The 19,587-nt window shown below is 46.9% G+C and overlaps 1 protein-coding gene across 2 annotated transcripts; it reads right to left on the bottom strand.

Annotated features, from left to right (window-relative positions):
- Positions 1-2,251: 2,251 nt before the first annotated feature.
- On the bottom strand, positions 2,252-12,996 carry ASGR2 (asialoglycoprotein receptor 2). Of its 2 annotated transcripts, XM_040243559.1 has the most exons (10): positions 12,979-12,996; positions 12,657-12,734; positions 12,183-12,460; positions 10,724-10,843; positions 10,453-10,548; positions 9,509-9,580; positions 9,294-9,380; positions 9,045-9,190; positions 2,892-2,998; positions 2,252-2,636 (listed from the first exon to the last, which is right to left on the bottom strand). In XM_040243559.1, exons 3-10 carry the CDS (start codon positions 12,304-12,306, stop codon positions 2,480-2,482), a joined length of 909 nt encoding a protein of 302 aa, XP_040099493.1. In that variant the 5' UTR covers positions 12,307-12,460; positions 12,657-12,734; positions 12,979-12,996; the 3' UTR covers positions 2,252-2,479. The 2 variants fall into 2 exon arrangements, with proteins under 2 accessions (XP_040099493.1, XP_040099492.1); XM_040243558.1 differs by lacking the exon at positions 12,979-12,996 and having other exon boundaries at positions 12,657-12,949.
- Positions 12,997-19,587: the final 6,591 nt, after the last annotated feature.

Genomic DNA, 19,587 nt, shown 5'->3' with positions numbered 1-19,587 from the left:
GATTTAAGGATTGCTGTAATGTTACAATATTCTACTATAGCTTATAAAAATTAGGGACTTTAGAGATATTATTAACTAGAAGCCCTTTCTAAGAAATAGTGAACTTAGGATACTAGGGGCAAACAGGACTTAGAAAGATAAGAAATAAACTGAGGAATGTGGTACGCAGCCCAGACATTAGCATGAGTTACAGTGTATTCACAAGGACACATGAGAAAAAGTAGATAAGAGAATCGCTGAGGAAGGAACTCCTTTTGAGGGGCAACAATGATTTTTTGGAGAAAAATAAATCTGGGTCAATGGGAACTAAAAATATCAAACCTCTGACCTAATGCTTTTGTAAAAATATGAAAGAGAATCATAACCTTGAAATAAACAGGCAGTCCAAGAAAACTGAGAGGCTGCCTCAGTTTCTGTCACCGACACCGCCCACCCCTTCAGGCTGAATCCCTGGCTGCTGGAGCTGTTTTCCTACCTGCAGACTCAGGTGGAGACATTGATTCTTCCTGGGTCTTGAGCCTTTAGACTCCAGCTGCATCTTACTCTGATGGATTTTGGGGGTTTCCAGATCACCGACTCATCTGCAGAACTTATGCATACTCCCATGAGCAAATATGTCTCCTATTGGTACACATAGATCCCATTGGTCTGTTTCTGTGGAGACCCTTGACTAATATCCATGAAATGGTTAACTCTGGGTAGAAGTCGGAGTGGTGAGGGGAGGACACGTGGTGTGTGTGTGCGTGTGTGCAAAACATTTTTCACTACTAGTTTATACTACTTTTGTAAATAAAAATAAAACCAAAAAACCTAATTGCTTCAAGACTCATTTAGGGTTGGTTGTAATGATCTTGGAAGGTGCAATTTACCCACTGTGGAGACTGTTGGAGACACCCTTTACTGGACAGCCATCTAGGTCAGTCTGGGGTCTTTTCAATCCTGCTTCTCTTAGCAAACTTTTTCACTGGCCTTTGCCAGCCCAGTTCACAGTTCCCAGACTGACAGGGGTGTTTTTGGAACAGGGATGTTCAGTGGAGCAGGGGTGTTCTCTGAAACCTCTTTTGCAGTGAAGCCCTCAGGGCAGACTCTGTGGCCCCAGCCAGGCTGGCTCCACCCCACCCCATGCCAGCCCCACCAGTGCCATCCAGGGGCCCCTCTGTGCCCATCTCTGGCCTGTGTGCTTTAAGATTAGGTGTTAAACATAGAGCGTTGGTTACCAGGGCTTGGTGGGGGAGGGGGAGACAATGGTGAAAGGGTACATGCTTCCAGTTTTAAGAGGAATAAGTTCTGGGAATCTAAAGTACAGCACGATTATTATAGTTAATAATACTATATATGTAGTTGAAGGTTGCTAAGACAGTAAATGTTAAATGTCCACACTGCAATAAATGGTAATTGTTTAACATGAAGGAGGTGTTAAATAAAGCTATGGTGGTTAAAAAAAAAAAAAAAAAGATTAGGTATCAAGCCTTATTTTATATCCCTGGATATGTTCCAGTGTCCCCTGGTTTACAGCCTATGGGAACTTGAATAGAATTTATATCTTACTGTTATGTGAAAACTGTATAACTATTAATTATGTTGAATTGGTTCATAGTGCTTTTCAGGTCTGCTAGAGCCTTTTACTTTTCTGTCTATTCAGTTTATTAATTTTTGAGAACTTGATATTGAAACTCCAATTAAAAATCTTTAAATACTTAAAAAAATAATTTGTAGTATATAGTGAAACAATATATAACTTTGTTCTGTATTTTCCAAGTCTCTTATAAATGCGTTATCATATTCCCATAATTCAAAAAATAAAATATTAAAAACATAAAACAGCAAATTACCAAACAAATAACCAAATAAAAATATAAAGCTTCATAGGTAGGGGAGCGTAAAAAAAAAATTAAGTGTCAGGGACAGCTGTCCAACACTTGAGCTCTCTCTTCGAGACCCTCTCCCTCCCTCTTCTTTGAATCCTACACTTCCCAGTTCCAAATAACAGTCCACACAAAGTTTCAAATATTTGTCCTTTCCCTACTCCCTGATGGCTCAGCAGGTAAAGAATCTGTCTGCCATGCAAGAGACACAGGAGACGTGGGTTCGATCCCTGAGTTGGGGAGAACCCCCTGGAGAAGGAAACGACAACCCACTCCGGTATTCTTGCCTGGGAAATCCGATGGACAGAAGAGCCTGCTAGGCTACCATTCAATGGGTCATAAAGAATCGTGCATGACAAAGAGACTAAGCGCAAGTTACACACTACTCCACTGAGGAAGCTGAAAATTATAATAATAATAATCACAGTGAATTTCAGAAGAAGGCAGGAGCAGTCTCCCCAGGGTCAGAGCTTCTTCAGCAGCCCCCCTGCTTCTATCCCTCTTCAAACTCTCCCCATGCTTCTGAAGACTCTCCTCTCCTTCCTTTCTTCAAAATGCCCAGGCAGAGGGGTTTGCGGGTCGGAGGTCTGCTGGAGGCTGGGGGAGGTGGGCGGCTAGATGGTGATGTTCCGCTTCATCTCACACACCCAGCGTTTCACTTGCTGGCAGAAATCGTCATTCCAGAGCCCATCCCGTCTGATCTCTGCACAGTCCTCACTGGCCCCCAGCTCGTGCCCCCGCCAGTCATCAGGCTGCGCGGGATCCCAGTTCCTAGGAAGGCAGGACAGAGCTCCGCTCCAGATGGCCTCCACATCCCAACAACCCTCACTCCCCACCTCAGAAATGCACGGCTTTTGGGGGTTCAGGGAGCCGTGACTGCAGTCTTGGGAGCTGAGAATCTGGGTGAGGGGGGAGATGGTGGGAGAATTTGGTCGCCGAGGGACGAGTGGGAGTGTCCTGGGCGCAGAGACCAGATGGCCATCCCCAGGACAAATTAATGGAGAGAGACAAGGAGAAGCCACTTACTTGTAGCTGTGCTTGTAGTCTGTGCCGTCCACCCATTTCCAGGAGCCATCGCTGTCGGTGAGACCTATCCAGGTTCTAAAGGGGTTTGTGTGTTGAACAACGAACTTCTGGAAAATAGGTGGGAGGGAAGTTTCTAGTCCCTGTGCCTCCATGCAGGCTTTAGCTATATCTCCCTCACCCCATCCCTCAGTCTGATCTTTCCCCACCTCGAAGCAACAGCTCCCAATACAAGTTCCTGGCTTTTTCTTCTGCAACCATATCTACTATTTAGTGAACATTTACTGGGCTAAACATTGTACTAATTGCTTTACAAGGATTATCTTATTTCATCCCCATAAAGCTCTGTAAATTGGACACCCTAATGATTACACTTTACACGTGAGATTAAGGAACTGAGGGTATCTGTGGAGCCCAGGGTAACAACTCAGTGCCTGAGTTGGTGACCCTTGTCCCCTGACCTGGCCTCCCACTTCATTCCTAACTCACGGCTGCTAGACCCCTATTCTAATCTTCTCCCTGTCTTGTGCCCACAACCTCAAACTCTTGGATCCTGACCCCTGCCACCTCAGGGTGACCCAATGACCCAGTAAAGATCTGGGTTTTCCTTGCCTTTCAGGCACATTCATCTGCTCCTACTTCTACATACAGGTTTCCCTGGTGGCTCAGATAGTAAAGAATCTGCCTGCAATGCGGGAGACCTGGGTTCAATCCCTGTCTTGGAAACACCCCCTGGAGAAGGCAACAGCTACCCACTTCAGTATGCTTGCCTGGAGAATGCCATGGACAGAGGAGCATGGCAGGCTACAGTCCACAGGGTCGCAAAGAGTCAGATGCAACTGAGCAACTTTCACTTTCACTTCACTCCTACATACAGCTGTCATTTCTGTTGTTCTCCAGGCCCTACAGCTTCTAAGCTTGGACCCACTGCTCAGAGCTCTGTTATGACTTGGCTACAGGGGCTGACAGTCTGGCTGAAAATAAGAAAATGCCCTATATGTGAGGGGCAGCCAAGCTGTCCAGCTGGTGGGGGTGGGACAAAAGTGGTCTTTGAGATAGCTTCCCAGGATCCATGCATACCTCCTAAGAGGAAGTGGCTTTCTCTTAAAAGATATGGCTCTTTCTGAGGCCTTGTGTGCTGCAATTCATGGGGTCGCAAAGAGTCGGACACGACTGAGTGACTGAACTGAACCTTAAGCCCCCTGGCTTGGGAGGGCAGCAGCATAGGTTGTGGTCACTTTGTTTTATGAAGGAAACATGAATAGGTAGCAGTTTCCTTTGATAGCATATGAAGGGTCTCCAACTGCATCTGGAGGAAAATTTCCTAATTCCACTCTCCCTTCCTAGACACCTAACTAAAACGGCAGTTAGTCACCTCATCTGAAGGCAGACACAGTAGCATTCTTGAGTTCTAGACTCCTGCAAATAGGTCAATATCCTGTGCATGAAGGGACAGCTCTCAAGGGCTTGTAGTGCTATTCCCCAAATTCAGGAGGGTCAACGGAGCTGGAGGGAAAATGCCCGGAGGCAAGATATTCCCTTTGCTGCTGCCCACCGCCCCAGTCCCCTCTTCCCATCACCACAAGAAGCTGAGTAACTGAATGGACAACACAGAGCATCAATATCCAGCCTCTGTGTTGAAGACTGAGTGTGTGTGAGCATGTGTGTGCTCAGTCATGTCCGACTTTTGGTGACCTCATGGTCTGTAGCCCACCAGGCTCCTCTGTCCGTGGAATTTTCCAGGCAAGAGTACTGGAGTAGGTTGCCGTTTTCTACTCCAGGAGATCTTCCCCACCCAGAGACTGAACCCGCACCGCCTGCATTGTCAGGCAGATCTTTCCCACTGCGCCACCTGGGAAACCCAGGTGAAGACTGAGGGGAGGGATGAAATAGTGTCAGAAAAGAGAGTCCATGAGAACACGTCTGCCCTATTCATGAGTACATAACAGGCAAGAAAGAATTCAGCCCATTCAAAGAAGGAGCGTGGGGGAGTTTTATCATGGAAACTGAGAAAAAATAAAGAGGATGGAAAGGAAGAGGAGGAAGAAAAAAGCACTGTGATATCAAGAAGAGAGGTGAAAAATACACTTTGTAAAGAAAGCATGTTTCTAAACCTAAGAAGCTATTGGAGAACAGCTTATATCCTCAGAAACATTAAAGAAATGAACGATATAAAACTACAAAAGAAGAATCAAAGAAGAAAGATAACAATGATAAATAAAGAGAAGAAAGTGAAGAGAAAATTTTGAGCTACATTAAAAAAAAAAAAAACTCAACAAAAAATCAAGTCTAAGATACAAACGACAGGCTTGAGAAAAGAGCCCAGAGAACAAAGGAAAAGAGAGAAAGAAGGTGAAGTGAAGTCGCTCAGTCGCATCTGACTCTCTTTGTGATCCCATGGACTGTACCCTACCAGGCTCCTCAGTCCATGGAATTTTGCAGGCAAGAGTACTGGAGTGGGTTGCCATTTCCTTCTCCAGGGGATCTTCCCAACCCAGGGATCGAACCCGGGTCTCCTGCACTGCAGGCAGACGCTTTACAGTCTGAGCCACCAGGGAAGCCCAATATTTCTTTGAGCCTCTTTTTTGGGGCGGGGGAGGCAAGAACACTGGAGTGAGTTGCTCCCTTCTCCAGATCTTCCCGACCCAGGGATTGAACCCAGGTCTCCCGCATTGTAGGCAGATGCTTTTAAACAGTAACGAGATGAAGGCTATGGAGGGTAGACAATGGAGATCATTTTGAATGGTGTGCTCCAGAGGAAAAGAGAACAAATGGGAAAGAAAAACTATTCAAATAAATGGCTTAAGAAAAATTTCCAAAACATATGAAAATCTAACTTTATGTGTTAAAAGAACTCTCCTAGCCTCAGAGCAAAAATATAGAGAATGTACAACACTGAGATATATCTGAGATTAATGAAATTCAAAGAAAAACTAATTGCACACACGTGAGGAATGTGGGAGAGATATGAACAAGGCATTAGAAACTTCAGAGTTGCTAACAGACTAGTTCTGAATTGTTCTCAATAAAAAAGAAATGATAATTATCTGACATGGTAAAGGTAAGAGCTGCTGCTGCTGCTGCTAAGTCGCTTCAGTCGTGTCCGACTCTGTGAGACCCCATAGACGGCAGCCCATCAGGCTCCCCTGTCCCTGGGATTCTCCAGGCAAGAACACTGGAGTGGGTTGCCATTTCCTCCAGTGCATGAAAGTGAAAAGTGAAAGTGAAGTCGCTCAGTCGTGTCCAACTCTTCTCGACCCCATGGACTGCAGCCTTCCAGGCTCCTCCGTCCATGGGATTTTCCAGGCAAGCGTACTGGAGTGGGGTGCCATCGCCTTCTCCGAAGGTAAGAGCTAACACTACTTTATTCATCATATTGCAATATACAAACCAGGGTGTTGTGCACCTCAAACTTATAGAGTTACATGTCAATGATATCTCAATTTTAAAAAAGAGAAAAGATTGAGGCTTGAGAAGAAGTGTTCTGGTTTCCTCATCTTTCATATGAAAGTTATATAAATTCTTTTATTTTTTAAAGCCAAGAAGTTTCAGCCCATTATTTAAAGTTATGACAGTAATTACTAGTGTAGCTAAAAACAAGCCACATTTAGTCCAAAATAACACAGTGGAGAAAACAAAAAGAATACATCTCACATAGCAAATGGGAGAAAATAAAAGAAGCATATAAAACAGAAAAAAAGTAGATGGATTAAAGATATCTATTTTAAAATAAATGCAAGTGCGAGAGCCCAGAAATAAACCCACACACCTACAGTCAATTAATCTACGACAAAGGCGGCAAAAATATACAATGGAGAAAAGACAGTCTCTTCAACTCGGTGGTGTTGGGAAAACTGGACAGCTACATGTAAATCAATGAAATTAGAATACTCCCCCACATCATATACAAAAATAAACTCAAAATGGTTTAAAAACCCATATATAAGACATGACACCCTAAAACTCCTAGAAGAGAACATAGGCAAAATATTCTGGGACATAAATCACAGCAGTATTTTCTTAGACCAGTCTCCCAAGGCAAAAGAAATAAAAGCAAAAATAAACAAATGGGACCTAATCAAACTTAAAAGCTTTTGCACAGCAAAGAAAACTATCAACAGAACAAAGAGACCACTTATGGGATGGAAGAAAATATTTGCAAATGATGCAATTGACAAGGGGTTAATATTCAAAATATAAAAACACCTCATACAACTCAACGTCAAAAAAACAACTCAACAAAAAAATTGGCAGAAGACCTAACACATTTCTCCAAAGAAGACATACAGATGGCCAGCAGGCATGTGAAAAGATGCTCAACATGGCTAATTACTAGAGAAATGCAAATCAAAATCACAATGAGGATTTACCTCACATAGGTCAGAATAGTGAAAGTGAAGTCACTCAGTCGTGTCCAGCTCTTTGTGATCCCATGGCCATGGGATTCTCCAGGGAGAAATACTGGAGTGGGTTGCCATTTCCTTCTCCAGAGAATCTTCCCAACACAGGGCTCAAACCCAGGTCTCCTGCACCGCAGGCAGACTCTTTACTGTCTGAGCTACCAGGGGTCAGAATGGCCATCATCAAAAAATCTACAAGTAATAAGTGCTGGAGAGGGTGTGAAGAAAAGAGAACCCTACTCTACTCTTGGTGGGACTGTGAACAGCCTGGAGGTTCCTTAAAAAACTAAAACTAGAGACTTCCCTCGGGGTCCAGTAGTTAAGACTCCGAGTTTCCACCACAGCGGGCAGACAGGGGTTTGATCCATGGTGGGAAACTGAGATCCCACAAGCTGAAAAGCAAGTAAACCTGTGCAGAGAAACTATCGAATCTGTGCACTTACACAGAGAGAATCCGGACACCACAATGAAAGAGCCTTTATGATGCAGTGAAGATCCCGTGTGCCCCTACTAAGACCCAATGCAACCAAATAAATATTTTTTAAATAAATAAAACAACTTATATATAACCTAGAGGAGAAATACCTTAAGGGTGGCTAAACAATAGAGTAGCATCATTTATGGGGGGGGGTGCCTAAAAATTCTCAATACCCAGGATGAACCCAAGATTAATTAAATCAGAACCTTTGAGTGCAAGACCAAGTGTCAATATGTTTTAAACTCCTCAAGAGGTTACAATACACTGCAATGGCTGAGAATCATTTATCTAAAACAGAGACTCAAAATGGTTGGAAATAAGAGGGATGGGGAGAGATACACGAAGCAAATGTAAGTGAAAAGAAATGAAGGACCAGTCCCTTCATATCACATGAAGATGAATTCAAGGCAAAAAGCATTAATCGGGACACTGATGTTCATTTCACCATGATAAAGGTACCATCCCATCCTCCATAAAGTTGTAGGTGGCATGAACTTGTGAGCCAAATCACAGACTGAGTCTTAGGTTGATTCACATGAAACTTTATAGGCCAATACTGATAGAATATTGGCAATTTCAACCTGATCAGTAAAGTAAAATATGTCTGTAATCCATATATATACATCTACCCTCACCTCAAAGTTGGGATAACAAAAGTGCCTGCTCCATAGCATTGTGAGGGTTAAAGCAATGGATATATGAAAGTGCCTGACACATAGTAAGGGCTCAGTAAATGTTATCATTAATACCCTCCTTTGCCCTAACATGTCCCACTTGTTTGAATGGGTTGAGTCTTCCCTCTGGACTTTGGAGTTGTGATCTGGTGGCAGCAGTGGGCAGGGAGACTTGGGGCTCTTTGGAGGGACCCAGTAACTCACGCCAGGCATGTTCCTGGGAATCCCACTCACTCTGTCCCTTTCACCCAAAGACCCATCACGTTCCCCAGGCCAGCACAGAGCAAGCAGGGACTGTCAGCGCCTCCACTGTGTTCTCCACTGAAGTCCTGGCCCTTTAGTTCATCCTGCCACTCATTCTGTCTCCTGCCCTGATCCTCATCACCTGGTCTCCTGGCTCCTATCCTTTGCCCTGGCTCCTGGATGTAATCTCCCACCTCTTAGAATCAATGGCTGCTCCATCATGAACCTCCCAGAGCGGGGATGGATTTCCACTTCTGGATTCTTCCTCAGGTTAGAAAAAAATAACAAAACAAGCCTGACGCAGCCTCCCAGTTTGCATTCCCAAGGTTTCCTCCTGCCTTTGGGAAGGTTGTGGTTTCACCTGCTCCTCTCTGGAGTTGACGACCAACAGGTGGGCATTCTCCAGCTGGCAGTACTTCTCAGCCTCGAGCCAGGGCTTCCCCGAGCGAGAGAACCAGTAGCAGCTGCCATCATATTCCACCCAGTTCACTGGGCAGCATTCTGTGCCTGAGGGGGTTGGAGGGACAGAGGGAGATAAGATCCAGCTGGAGGAGACCGGCAGAGGGATTGGAGATGCTCACCTCCCAACCCCACCCCACCACATCCCTACCGTTGCTCTGGAAGTGTGCCATCTGACAAGTTAGTGTGCGCAGATCCGTGGGGAAGTGCTTCAGATGGAGCAGCAAAGTGGCATGATCTAAGGGTCAGAGTGGTGGCAAAGGTGTGGTAGGCCGTGTGCATGGCCCACAGACCAGGACTCCAGCGAGCGTCTGGCTGGGGAGATACACTAGCACACACACACACACTCAAGAGAGAGTCTCTGACCTGCTTTCAGGTCTTCCTGCTGTTTTTCCAGCTTGGTTTCCAGCAATCTCACCTTGTCACTGGCGAAGCCTCCTGCAACAGAGGAAAGCTAACCTGTCTCCCCTCCGCTCTGCCTCCCCAACACTTCTCCACCCTCATGCCACTGACGCATCAGCACAGGCCACCATCATCTTGACCTGGGATGTTACATGCTCTGCTCTCTGGGCTCCCCAGCCTCACCCACTCTTCTCCTGGCTTCACGATGGTGTTCTGAAGCACAACCTGCTCAAGCCACTCCCCTGTTAAATCCTTCCCGTAGCTCCCTATGTTCTCAAAGTAAAGCCCCATGAGTTAGCACAGCTTGCCTGCATGGCCTGGCCCCAACCCACCTCTCTAGCCCACCCTTAGCCCACCCCTCCAGCCACACTGGAAATGTTGAGTCCAGGACATGCAGTGGTCTCCCTCACATCCCAGTCATCAGACTCTGCTCTCTACCTAGTTCCCACCTCCATCCTCTACTCTAACCCTTACTCATCCTCCAGGGACCCTCGGCTCAGGAAGCAGCATCCTTGGAACCCTGGCCTGGCTTCTCAGGCTGGGTTATCTGCCCTAGTCGGAGCTTCCTTCCCAGTACCCCTAAACACTCCTCTATTGCACCCCGCATGCATGCCCGTGTGTTTAGTCAGTCATGTCTGACTTTTTGCAACCCCATGGACTGTAGCCTGCCAGGCTCCTCCATCCTTGGGATGCTCCAGGCAAGGGTACTGGAGCGCGTAGCCATCCTCTTCTCCAGGGGATCTTTCTGAACCAGGGATCGAACCCAGCTCTCATGTATTGCAAGCAGACTCTTTACTGTCTGAGCCACCAGGGAAGCCAGCACAGAGCCCAGCCAACCCTCGCTGCTAAACCAACCCCTCAACCGCCCAGCACATCCCAGTCCCTCCCCTCGGGGCTCGCGCAGTCACCGTGGGAGCTGAGATTCAGGATGTCCATCAGGGTGCTCGACGAGAAGTTGCTGAAAGTGTCCTGTAGGGTCTGCAGCTCCCCTTGCAGCTGTGCTCCTTGTCAGGAGACAAAGCAGGACAAAGTGGATCGCACACTGCCCCACCTGACCGCCCTCACACTGTCCGCGGGATGGTCCCCTCCCTGCCCCAGCACTGCCTCCTTACTGCCTCCATCTCTTCCCTATCGTGGCTCTCACCGGCCCCAGCACTGCCCCACCCCTGCGACCCTCACTTTGGGAGCCTGTCACACAGATGGCCACCAGCAGCAGGACGTTGAAGACCAGGACAAACAGACTGAGGCGGAACTTGGAGCAGAGACGCTGCAGCACGAGAGGCTGGGGAGGAGGCATCCCTGCAAGAGAAGGGGTGTCAGGGCAAGGGGCATCGGAGGCGAGGGGCCAGAGAGCTGAGGAAGTACAGCCTTGAGGGGCAAGGGCAGGCAGAAAAAGTAGATTCCGAGATGAAAAACACTCTGGATAAAATTAACAGATGAGACAGGCGTACATCTCAATGAACTTGGAGGCATAGCAACAACTGTATAAACAGAAACGCCAGGAAAGAAAAGAATCCCACACTCCCCCATAAAATAGCAAGAGCACCAATGAGCTGTGGGATCACTAATATATGCATAATTGATGGAAAGGGAAGATGGAGAGGCAGAAAGAAATTTTTTTGAGGAAACAATAGCCAGTGTATCTCCAAATCTTCTGAAAACTCTAAGCCTATAAAAGACTGGGAAGAATGGAAGCTGCTCCCAGGTGAGCAGGTGCCAGCTGTCAACCCACTTGCAGGTGGCAGAGGCTGGCTGATGGTTGCACCCCTCAGGCACGCCCTGCCATGCTGCCCACCCCGCCTCTTTCAGGCGAGCCCCCTGTCCCATGAAATCCAAAACCGCTGGACTCTCTCCAAACCTCCTGCTGAAACATGAATCCTCTCATTCTCAGAAGATCCAACAATATCCAAAGTTACTTTTGTGTGTTCACTACCTACCAGGCAGCTGGTGGGACCTGAAGGGGCAGAGGGGTGTGGGTGGGTGTGGCCTCTGCCCCACGCAGCCTGTTGAAAAGGCTTGTGGGCCTGCTGCCGGGGAAAGGAGAAGCCTGGTGGGACAGCAACTTTCTCCCCTGCCCAGCTCCCACCCTCAGCTGCAACAGGGGCAGTTCTTCCAGCCTCAGGCAGGAGGGGTCCCTCCTCCCAGCCCAGGCTAACCAGTCCCCCTCCTTGAGCTTTGACCCCCAACCCCTCCTGGTCTCCACAGAGCTTCACGCCATCACCAGCACCCCCACCTGACACCCCCTCCCGCACCCCGGCTCCCGCCCTTCATCTTGGAAATGGCTCAGTTCTTTGTCGCCTGAAAACTTTCTCCTAGACACTTGGGGACTTTGGTCAAGATTTGCTAGAGAAAGATCCAGGTAGGGGGCTTGGAGGGGAGTGGGGATCTTCCAGAATTTCTCTTCCAGAATTTCCCTCCAACACACACCCTTCCCCTCCCACCACCACACACAGCACATACTGGTCAGGTTGGAAGGAAGAGAGGAGACCCCTTTCCTGGGGCCCTGGGGGTGGAGAAGGGGGTGAGGTCAGAGGACAGTCCCTGGTCACAGGGTGAATGTGACAAAGGCCTTGGAGGGACAGAGAGTGACCAGGAGCTAGACTAGGGTGGAGCAGAGCCCCAGATACCGGACACTTGCCTTTCCAGAATGGTTCTTCTCTCCCGGGGCTGTGTCCACGAGTGTCTGGGCCCTCGCCTCTGCCGAGCTGGTGGTCGTTCTCCTCGGAGTCCAGCTGCTGGATGTCCTGGAAGTCCCTGGCCATGCTGGGTCCTGGGTGTAGCTGGACCCTGCCTGGGCTCGGGGATGCTTTAGGGCTGGGACTGAGTTGGGGCTGATGCTTGTGCTAAGATGCTAATTGAGGTGGAGGCTGATGGATGTAGGCTCAGAGTGGGTCTAGGCGATGGCTTGGGTTGGATCTGAGGTTGGAGGTGAGATGGAAGCTGAAATGCTGCTGGATCCCATCCCCTCTCAGGAGACCGCTTGGGCCTCGAGCCTCCCTTCCACACATGCCAATCACCCCACAACTTCCCATCGACCGCACCCCCACCACTGTCTCTGAACAAGGGTCTGTCTAATCCCAGACATCCTCAGGCTTGCCTGACCTCAGTTTACCTGTTCAAGGTCTAGAAGGCTGCCTAGGCCCCAGGACGCAGGAGGGCTTGAACCAGGAGAACTGGGGGACAGGTGGTGCTGGAAGAGAGGAGGGAAGGGGTGAGCACTAGTTCAGGGAAGGGCCCTGAACCCATGTGCCTGAGCGTCCAAGCGCTTCTAACTTGGCATCTCCTGCCCCTGGGACTTTGGACAGTAAACAGAGTGGAAACTGAGTTGGAGACTCAGTCAATATGTGGTGGGGGCAGAGGGCAGGACTGTGTCTCTGTCCTTCACAGAGAAGGCGTCTCCTGGCCTGTCCCTTCTACCCTCAGAAGCTAGTCACCTCACTCTTCTCAGCATATCTGGGAGGAGGGCCAACCAGGAGGAACCAGGGTGCAATTGGCTAGTTCCTCTCTGCCCCACTCCCCTTTCACTTCCTGCCTGAGATTCCCAGAATTGTTAGTCAGACAACCCTGACCAGGATTGGAGGGGCCGCTTCTGTACTCTTGCCCAATCTGGCATCTGAGCCAAGGCCTCACGTCCTGTAGGCTCAGCCATCAGACTTCCCAGCTTTGGGCCAACTGGCTTCATCCTCCATGGGAGTAAAGCCCCTCAGAGACCGGAAATTCAGGGAGGGTGGAGAAGAGGGAAGAGCATCCAGAAAGCAGTGGATAGGAGAGGTTCAACCTTGTAAATAAGCCCCTTCTGTTGCCCGGGTGGCTCAGTGGCAAAGAATCTGCCTGCGATGCAGGAGACACGAGTTTGATCCCCAGGTCAGGAAGATCCCTTGGAGGAGGAAAGGGCAACCCACTCCAGTATTCTTGCCTGAGAAATCCCATGGACAGAGGAGCCTGGTGGGCCACAGTCCATGGGGTCACAAACAGACACGACTGAGCGACTAATTGGCCCTCTCGTGGCCCTGGCTGCAGAAGCCGTGGGCCTCACATCCAGGCACGGCGCTAAATGACCCACAGACATGCTCTCTGGTAACTCTCATGACATGTCGCAACAGACCACTTCACTTCTGCTGTTCCCACTTCACAGAGGAGGGAATAACCTGGAGGAGATTAAGTGACTTGACTGTGTAGCAGGGGATGGCGGGGGTGGGGGGGGGGTGGGGACTGTGCGGGCAAAACCGATCGAGGCAAAATGCCATCCCATCAGACTGGGGGCTCTTCACAGTCCTGTGAGGAAGACGGGGCTTCATGAACCAAAAAATCAGAGCTCAGTCTCTCCGCCTGCAGTGCGGGAGACCTGGGTTTGATCCCTGGGTTGGGAAGATCCCCTGGAGAAGGGAAAGGCTAGCCACTCCAGTATTCTGGCCTGGAGAATCCCATGGACAGTACGAGGTTGCGAAGAGTCGAATACGACTGAGCGACTTTCACTTTCACCATCTACACTTGCGCTAACAACAGCTTGGGAGAGAAAACCCAGTTTTCATTCCTGATTTTATATACATATATACACATCAGTTATTTGGCTGCACTGGGTCTTCATTATGGCATGAGCGCTCTTCAGTTGCAGCATGTGGGATCCAGTTCCCTGACACCATATGGAGACAGAGAGAACACAGAGAAGAACCGAGGGCCCCCACATGTGAACAAAGCCTTCTGGGAGTTTCCAGTCTAGCCAAGAGCTGAATGCATCCAAGTGTATGACCCTAGCCAAGACCACATGGTCTACCTGGCCTAGCCCTTCACAGGTTCCTGACCCAGAGAATCTTGAGAAATAAATACAATTGACCCTTGAATGGTGCAGGGATTAGGGGCACTGACCCTCTCCCTGCAGTTGAAAACTCGAGCATGACTTTACAATACCCTTTGTATCCGCTGATCAGCGTCTGCACATGATGTAACACATTTTTTTGTGGAAAAAAATATGCTTATAAAGTGAAACTGTGCAGTTCAAACCCATTGTGTTCAAGGGTCAACTGTAGTTGTTTGTTTTCAGTCAATGAAGCTTTGGGTTAGACTGTTATGCATCAATAGGTAACTGAAATAAAATATATTCTTAAGTATGCATCCTTATCAAATATGTGGCATAGTTTGTGTGCCTATTTTTTAGATAGATAAGTGAAGCTTTCATACATCTCATTTGTTCCTGACTTTTTCACCCAAGAATAAATGTTTAAGATCTATCCGTGTTGCTATTTGTACATCTGGTTTGTTGCTATGAACCTCTGCACAATATTCAGTGGTGCGTATCCATCACTGTATATTTACCCAGTCCCCAAATGAGGAACACCCAACTACTGCAATGGACACATTATGTCCCCATGAAGACCTAGGTGAGACTATGTCTCAGGACTATATCCAAATTGCCAAGTCACAGAATATTCTCACACTTAATTTAATGCATACCACACACACCATTTTTTTTCCTCAATGAGATCCTATATCACGATACTCTTTTTCAGTACAGTTTTCATTCCCTTTCATTTCTCACTTGCCTCATGCTCCTCGTCCACTCACTGCATCCCCATCCTTACCCCTCCTGTGATATTAATGGTCTTACTGTTTTATCTCTGCTATTAAAGCTTCATCAAGTTCCCACGTGGAGCTTGGTGAGAATTTCCCTGTGAGCCATATCCAGGAGTGAAAATGTCACCTCACAAAGGATTCTCAAGCTCAATTTCACCTGAGCCCAGCCAGGCTATACCTCTTCCAGAACGGCCGTGCCCACTGACAGTCCCATCACCAGCTCATGAGGGCTCCCTCTTTTGCGTCATCCTTCTCAACACTTGTTACTAGGCAGCTTCTCACCGCCCTGATGACATCTCACTGCTCTTCTATGCTACATTTCTGGTTAATAGAGGGTTTGAACGTTTCTCCAACCTGTTTTCTATTCGTTCAGATTTCCTCTTATATGGACAGCTTTTCCACATCCTATATCCATTTTTCTATTGGGTTTCCTGGATTCACTTTGCTGATTGGAGGCATATCTTGTATATTCTAGATACATGTTCAGAAAACAAGAAAGGTCTTTTGAAAATTAAAAACAATTTTCTGTTGTTAAAGCCAAAACAATTAATAAAAGTGCTGGAAGATAAAAATCAGGAAATCGTTCCAAAAAAGGGACAAAGTTTTTTGTGTTGTTGTTTGTTTGTTTGTTTGTTTATGAGAAAACAGCTAAACTGAGGGCATTTTTTTACCCCCTGGTCTCATGTTTCCATGTATACTTCCTGCTAGGGAGCTCTCCAGGCCTTTCTCCAGTCATCCCCACCACACCTCCCCAGGAGAGGAAGCTTGCCTGTGGGGCTCTCTTTGGTTCTCTCTGCTCAGCCAGTGATCTGTATTCTGCCCGGTGACACTGAGCCCACCCCTGCAGAGAAAACCTGCTTTGCCCAGCTCTGCCTGTGACTAGGTAAATATGTCTGTCTAATTCTTGGATGAAATATTAACAAGTCCTTTTGATTTAAGGGGCTTCCCTGTAGCTCAGCTGATAAAGAATCTGCCTGCAAAGCAGGAAAGCCCAGTTTGATTCCTGGGTCGGGAAGATCCACTGGAGAAGGGAAAGGCTACCCACTCCAGTATTCTGGCCTGGAGAATTTATACAGTCCATGGTCTCGCAAAGAGTTGGACATGACTGAGCGACTTTCACTTTCACTTGATTTAAGGTTTGAAGCCAAGTCCACCTTAACTGTGTATCAGCAAGAAAGCTAGCAACTTGACATCATTTATCTGTCTACTGTGTCTTGGTTCTCAATTGGTTTCAAACTTCAGAGGAAAAGAAAGCACCCCCGCTTTTTTCACCAGCCTTGTTAAATCTCCACAAATAATATAAAAGATAAATTGATCCCCAACATTCAATTCATAGTTCTAGAAGATACAAAAGGAAGTAAAAGGGAGAAAGTTATCAAAGAAATAATACAAGATTGTTACTTAGAATTAAAAGCATGAGGCTCCAAATCTAAATAACCTACTAATTGCCCAGCTTTTCATTAAAGAATGACCAAAGGACATAACTGTGAAATTTCAGAATACCAGCAATAAAGATTCTAAAAGCTACTGGAGTCAGGGGGAAAAAATCACCTATAAAGAAACAAGAACTGGAATAGATTCTGCTTTCCACTTGTTACACTCAACATCAGGAGACAGGACAACAGGACAATGCCTTCCAATATGCAAGGGAAATTCTTTTCAACCTAGATTTGTCAGTGCAAATGATCATTGACATTAAAAAATAGGGGGGAAAAAAAGAGAGAGAGAGTTTCAAGGACTTCCCTGGTGGTTAAGACTCCATGCTCTCAGTGCTGGAGGCCTGGGTTGAATCCCTGGTCAGAGAACTAGATCCTGCATGTAGTAACTAAGACCCAGCACAGCCAAATAAAGAAATTAATAAATAAATACAATTTTTAAAAACTTAAAAAAAAAAAAAAAAGAACTTTCAGACATTCCAGGGCTCAGAGTATTTATATCATATTTCTACTATGTTTACAAGTACCATAGAAAGTGAAGAAATAATCCAGAAACAAGATACATAAAAGAATATCTCAGTATGGGACTTTCTGTTATTATTAAATAAAATTTTATTAAACTCTTTCTGTATTTCTGTCTACAAGTTTACTTTTTGTCTTAGAATGCTAACTAGTGAAATTTGAGAGCCTGGCCTTAAAAATGCAAGTCATAATAATAAATTTAAGAGATCTAAGGAAGAGATGGAGGGCTTCCCAGGTGGCTGAGTGATAAAGAATCCACCCGCCAATGCAGGAAACATGGGTTCAATCCCTGGTCAGAGAGGATACTACATGCAGCTAAACCCTGTGCGCCACACTACTGAGCCTGTGCTCTGGAGCTGGGGAACCTCAATCACTGAAGCCCTTGCGTCCTAGCGCCCGGGCTCTGCAGCAAGAGAAGCCACCCCAATAAGAAGCCGAGCACCACAACTAGAGAGTAGCCCCCACAAGCCGCAACTAGAGAAAAACTCACACAGCAACGAAGACCCAGCACAGCCAAAAATAAATAAATAAATGTGGTCAGTCTTATTAAAAAAAAAAAAAAACTAACAGGCTTTCAAAGTCACTTCAGTATTTTGGTTTACTTTCACCACTTTAGCAGCTAGGTTTTTCTTTCCTTTTGCTATTATATTCCCAACATCCAGGATAGTAGCGCCACCTCGTGGTCATACCTGCATAATGCACGTGTCTTCGAGGAGGGAGACTGCCAGCGACCTGGGCCTTAATATTCTTTTAACTTCTTCAGTACAGTTCAGTTCAGTTCAGTCGTTCAGTCGTGTCCGACTCTTTGCGACCCCATGAATCGCAGCACGCCAGGCCTCCCTGTCTATCACCAACTCCAGGAATTTATCCAAACTCACGTCCATCAAGTCGGTGATGCCATCCAGCCATCTCATCCTCTGTCGTCCCCTTCTCCTCCTGCCCCCAATCCCTCCCAGCATCAAAGTCTTTTCCAATGAGTCAATTCTTTGCATCAGGTGGCCAAAGTATTGGAGTTTCAGTTTTAGCATCAGTCCTTCCAAAGAACACCCAGGACTGATCTCCTTTAGAAAGGACTGGTTGGATCTCCTTGCAGTCCAAGGGACTCTCAAGAGTCTTCTCCAACACCACAGTTCAAAAGCATCAATTCTTCGGCGCTCAGCCTTCTTCACAGTCCAACTCTCACATCCATACATGACTACTGGAAAAACCATAGCCTTGACTAGCTGGACCTTTGTTGGCAAAGTAATGTCTCTGCTTTTGAATATACTATCTAGGTTGGTCATAACTTTCCTTCCAAGGAGTAAGCCTCTTTTAATTCCATGGCTGCAATCACCATCTGCAGTGATTTTGGAGCCCCCCAAAATAAAGTCTGACACTGTTTCCCCATCTATTTCCCATGAAGTGATGGGACCAGATGCCATGATCTTAATTTTCTGAATGTTGAGCTTTACGCCAACTTTTTCACTCTCCTCTTTCACTTTCATCAAGAGGTTTTTTTAGTTCCTCTTCACTTTCTGCCATAAGGTTGGTGTCATCGGCATATCTGAGGTTATTGCTATTTCTCTCAGCAATCTTGATTCCAGCTTGTGCTTCTTCCAGCCCAGCGTTTCTCATGATGTACTCTGCATAGAAGTGAAATAAGCAGGGTGACAATATACAGCCTTGACGTACTCCTTTTCTTATTTGGAACCAGTCTGTTGTTCCATGTCCAGTTCTAACTGTTGCTTCCTGACCTGCATATAGGTTTCTCAAGAGGCAGGTCAAGTGGTCTGGTATTCCCATCTCTTTCAGAATTTTCCACAGTTTAACTTCTTATCTCTCTCCAAATAGCTGAAGCAAACATGAAACAGCAAAAGGGGTCATTCTGATAGCTAAAAATTTCCCACAAATCAATTCCTGGGGGCAACGTGGCAACTTCTTCCTCTGATCATTTCTCTTTTATTAACTTGCATTCACTTAGTTCCAGTCCTATACACTTTCTGGTTACTCTGAGTTAGAGTCAGTAAAGGTTTGCAAAGACCCTGGAGGTGTCGCAGGGGCATGAGAAGGTGATGGTTTCTGTGTAATGACCAGATCCACTGAGCTCAAGTTCAGAAACCAGGATGACTGAGTTTATAAGCCCCAGGTCTATAAGAAAGGCCTTCCCAGGTGGCTCAGTGGTAAAGAATCTGCCTGCCAATGCAGGAGATATAGAAGATGAAGCTTCAATCTCTGGGTCGGGAGGATCCCCTGAATGAGGAAATGGTAACTCCAGTATTATTGCCTGGAGAATCCCATGGACAGAGGAGCCTGGTGGGCTACAGTCGATGGGGTTGCAGAGTTGGACACGACTTAATGACTGAGCACACACACACACACACACACAGGTTTACAAGAACTGGAGTGAGGAGGGGTTCTTGAGTCCTACTTTTGTCAACTACAAATGTGCTTGCCAAGGGCATTTGCCATCTGCCTCTGTAGAGACTGAACCCTGTGCTGCTGCAGCTATCGACGTTCAACACCCCCTGAAGGGAG

This window comes from Oryx dammah, unplaced genomic scaffold (genome assembly GCF_014754425.2).
Source record: "Oryx dammah isolate SB20612 unplaced genomic scaffold, SCBI_Odam_1.1 HiC_scaffold_8, whole genome shotgun sequence".
Classification (NCBI taxonomy): domain Eukaryota; kingdom Metazoa; phylum Chordata; class Mammalia; order Artiodactyla; family Bovidae; genus Oryx; species Oryx dammah.
This window is presented reverse-complemented; position numbering and strand designations above follow the sequence as displayed.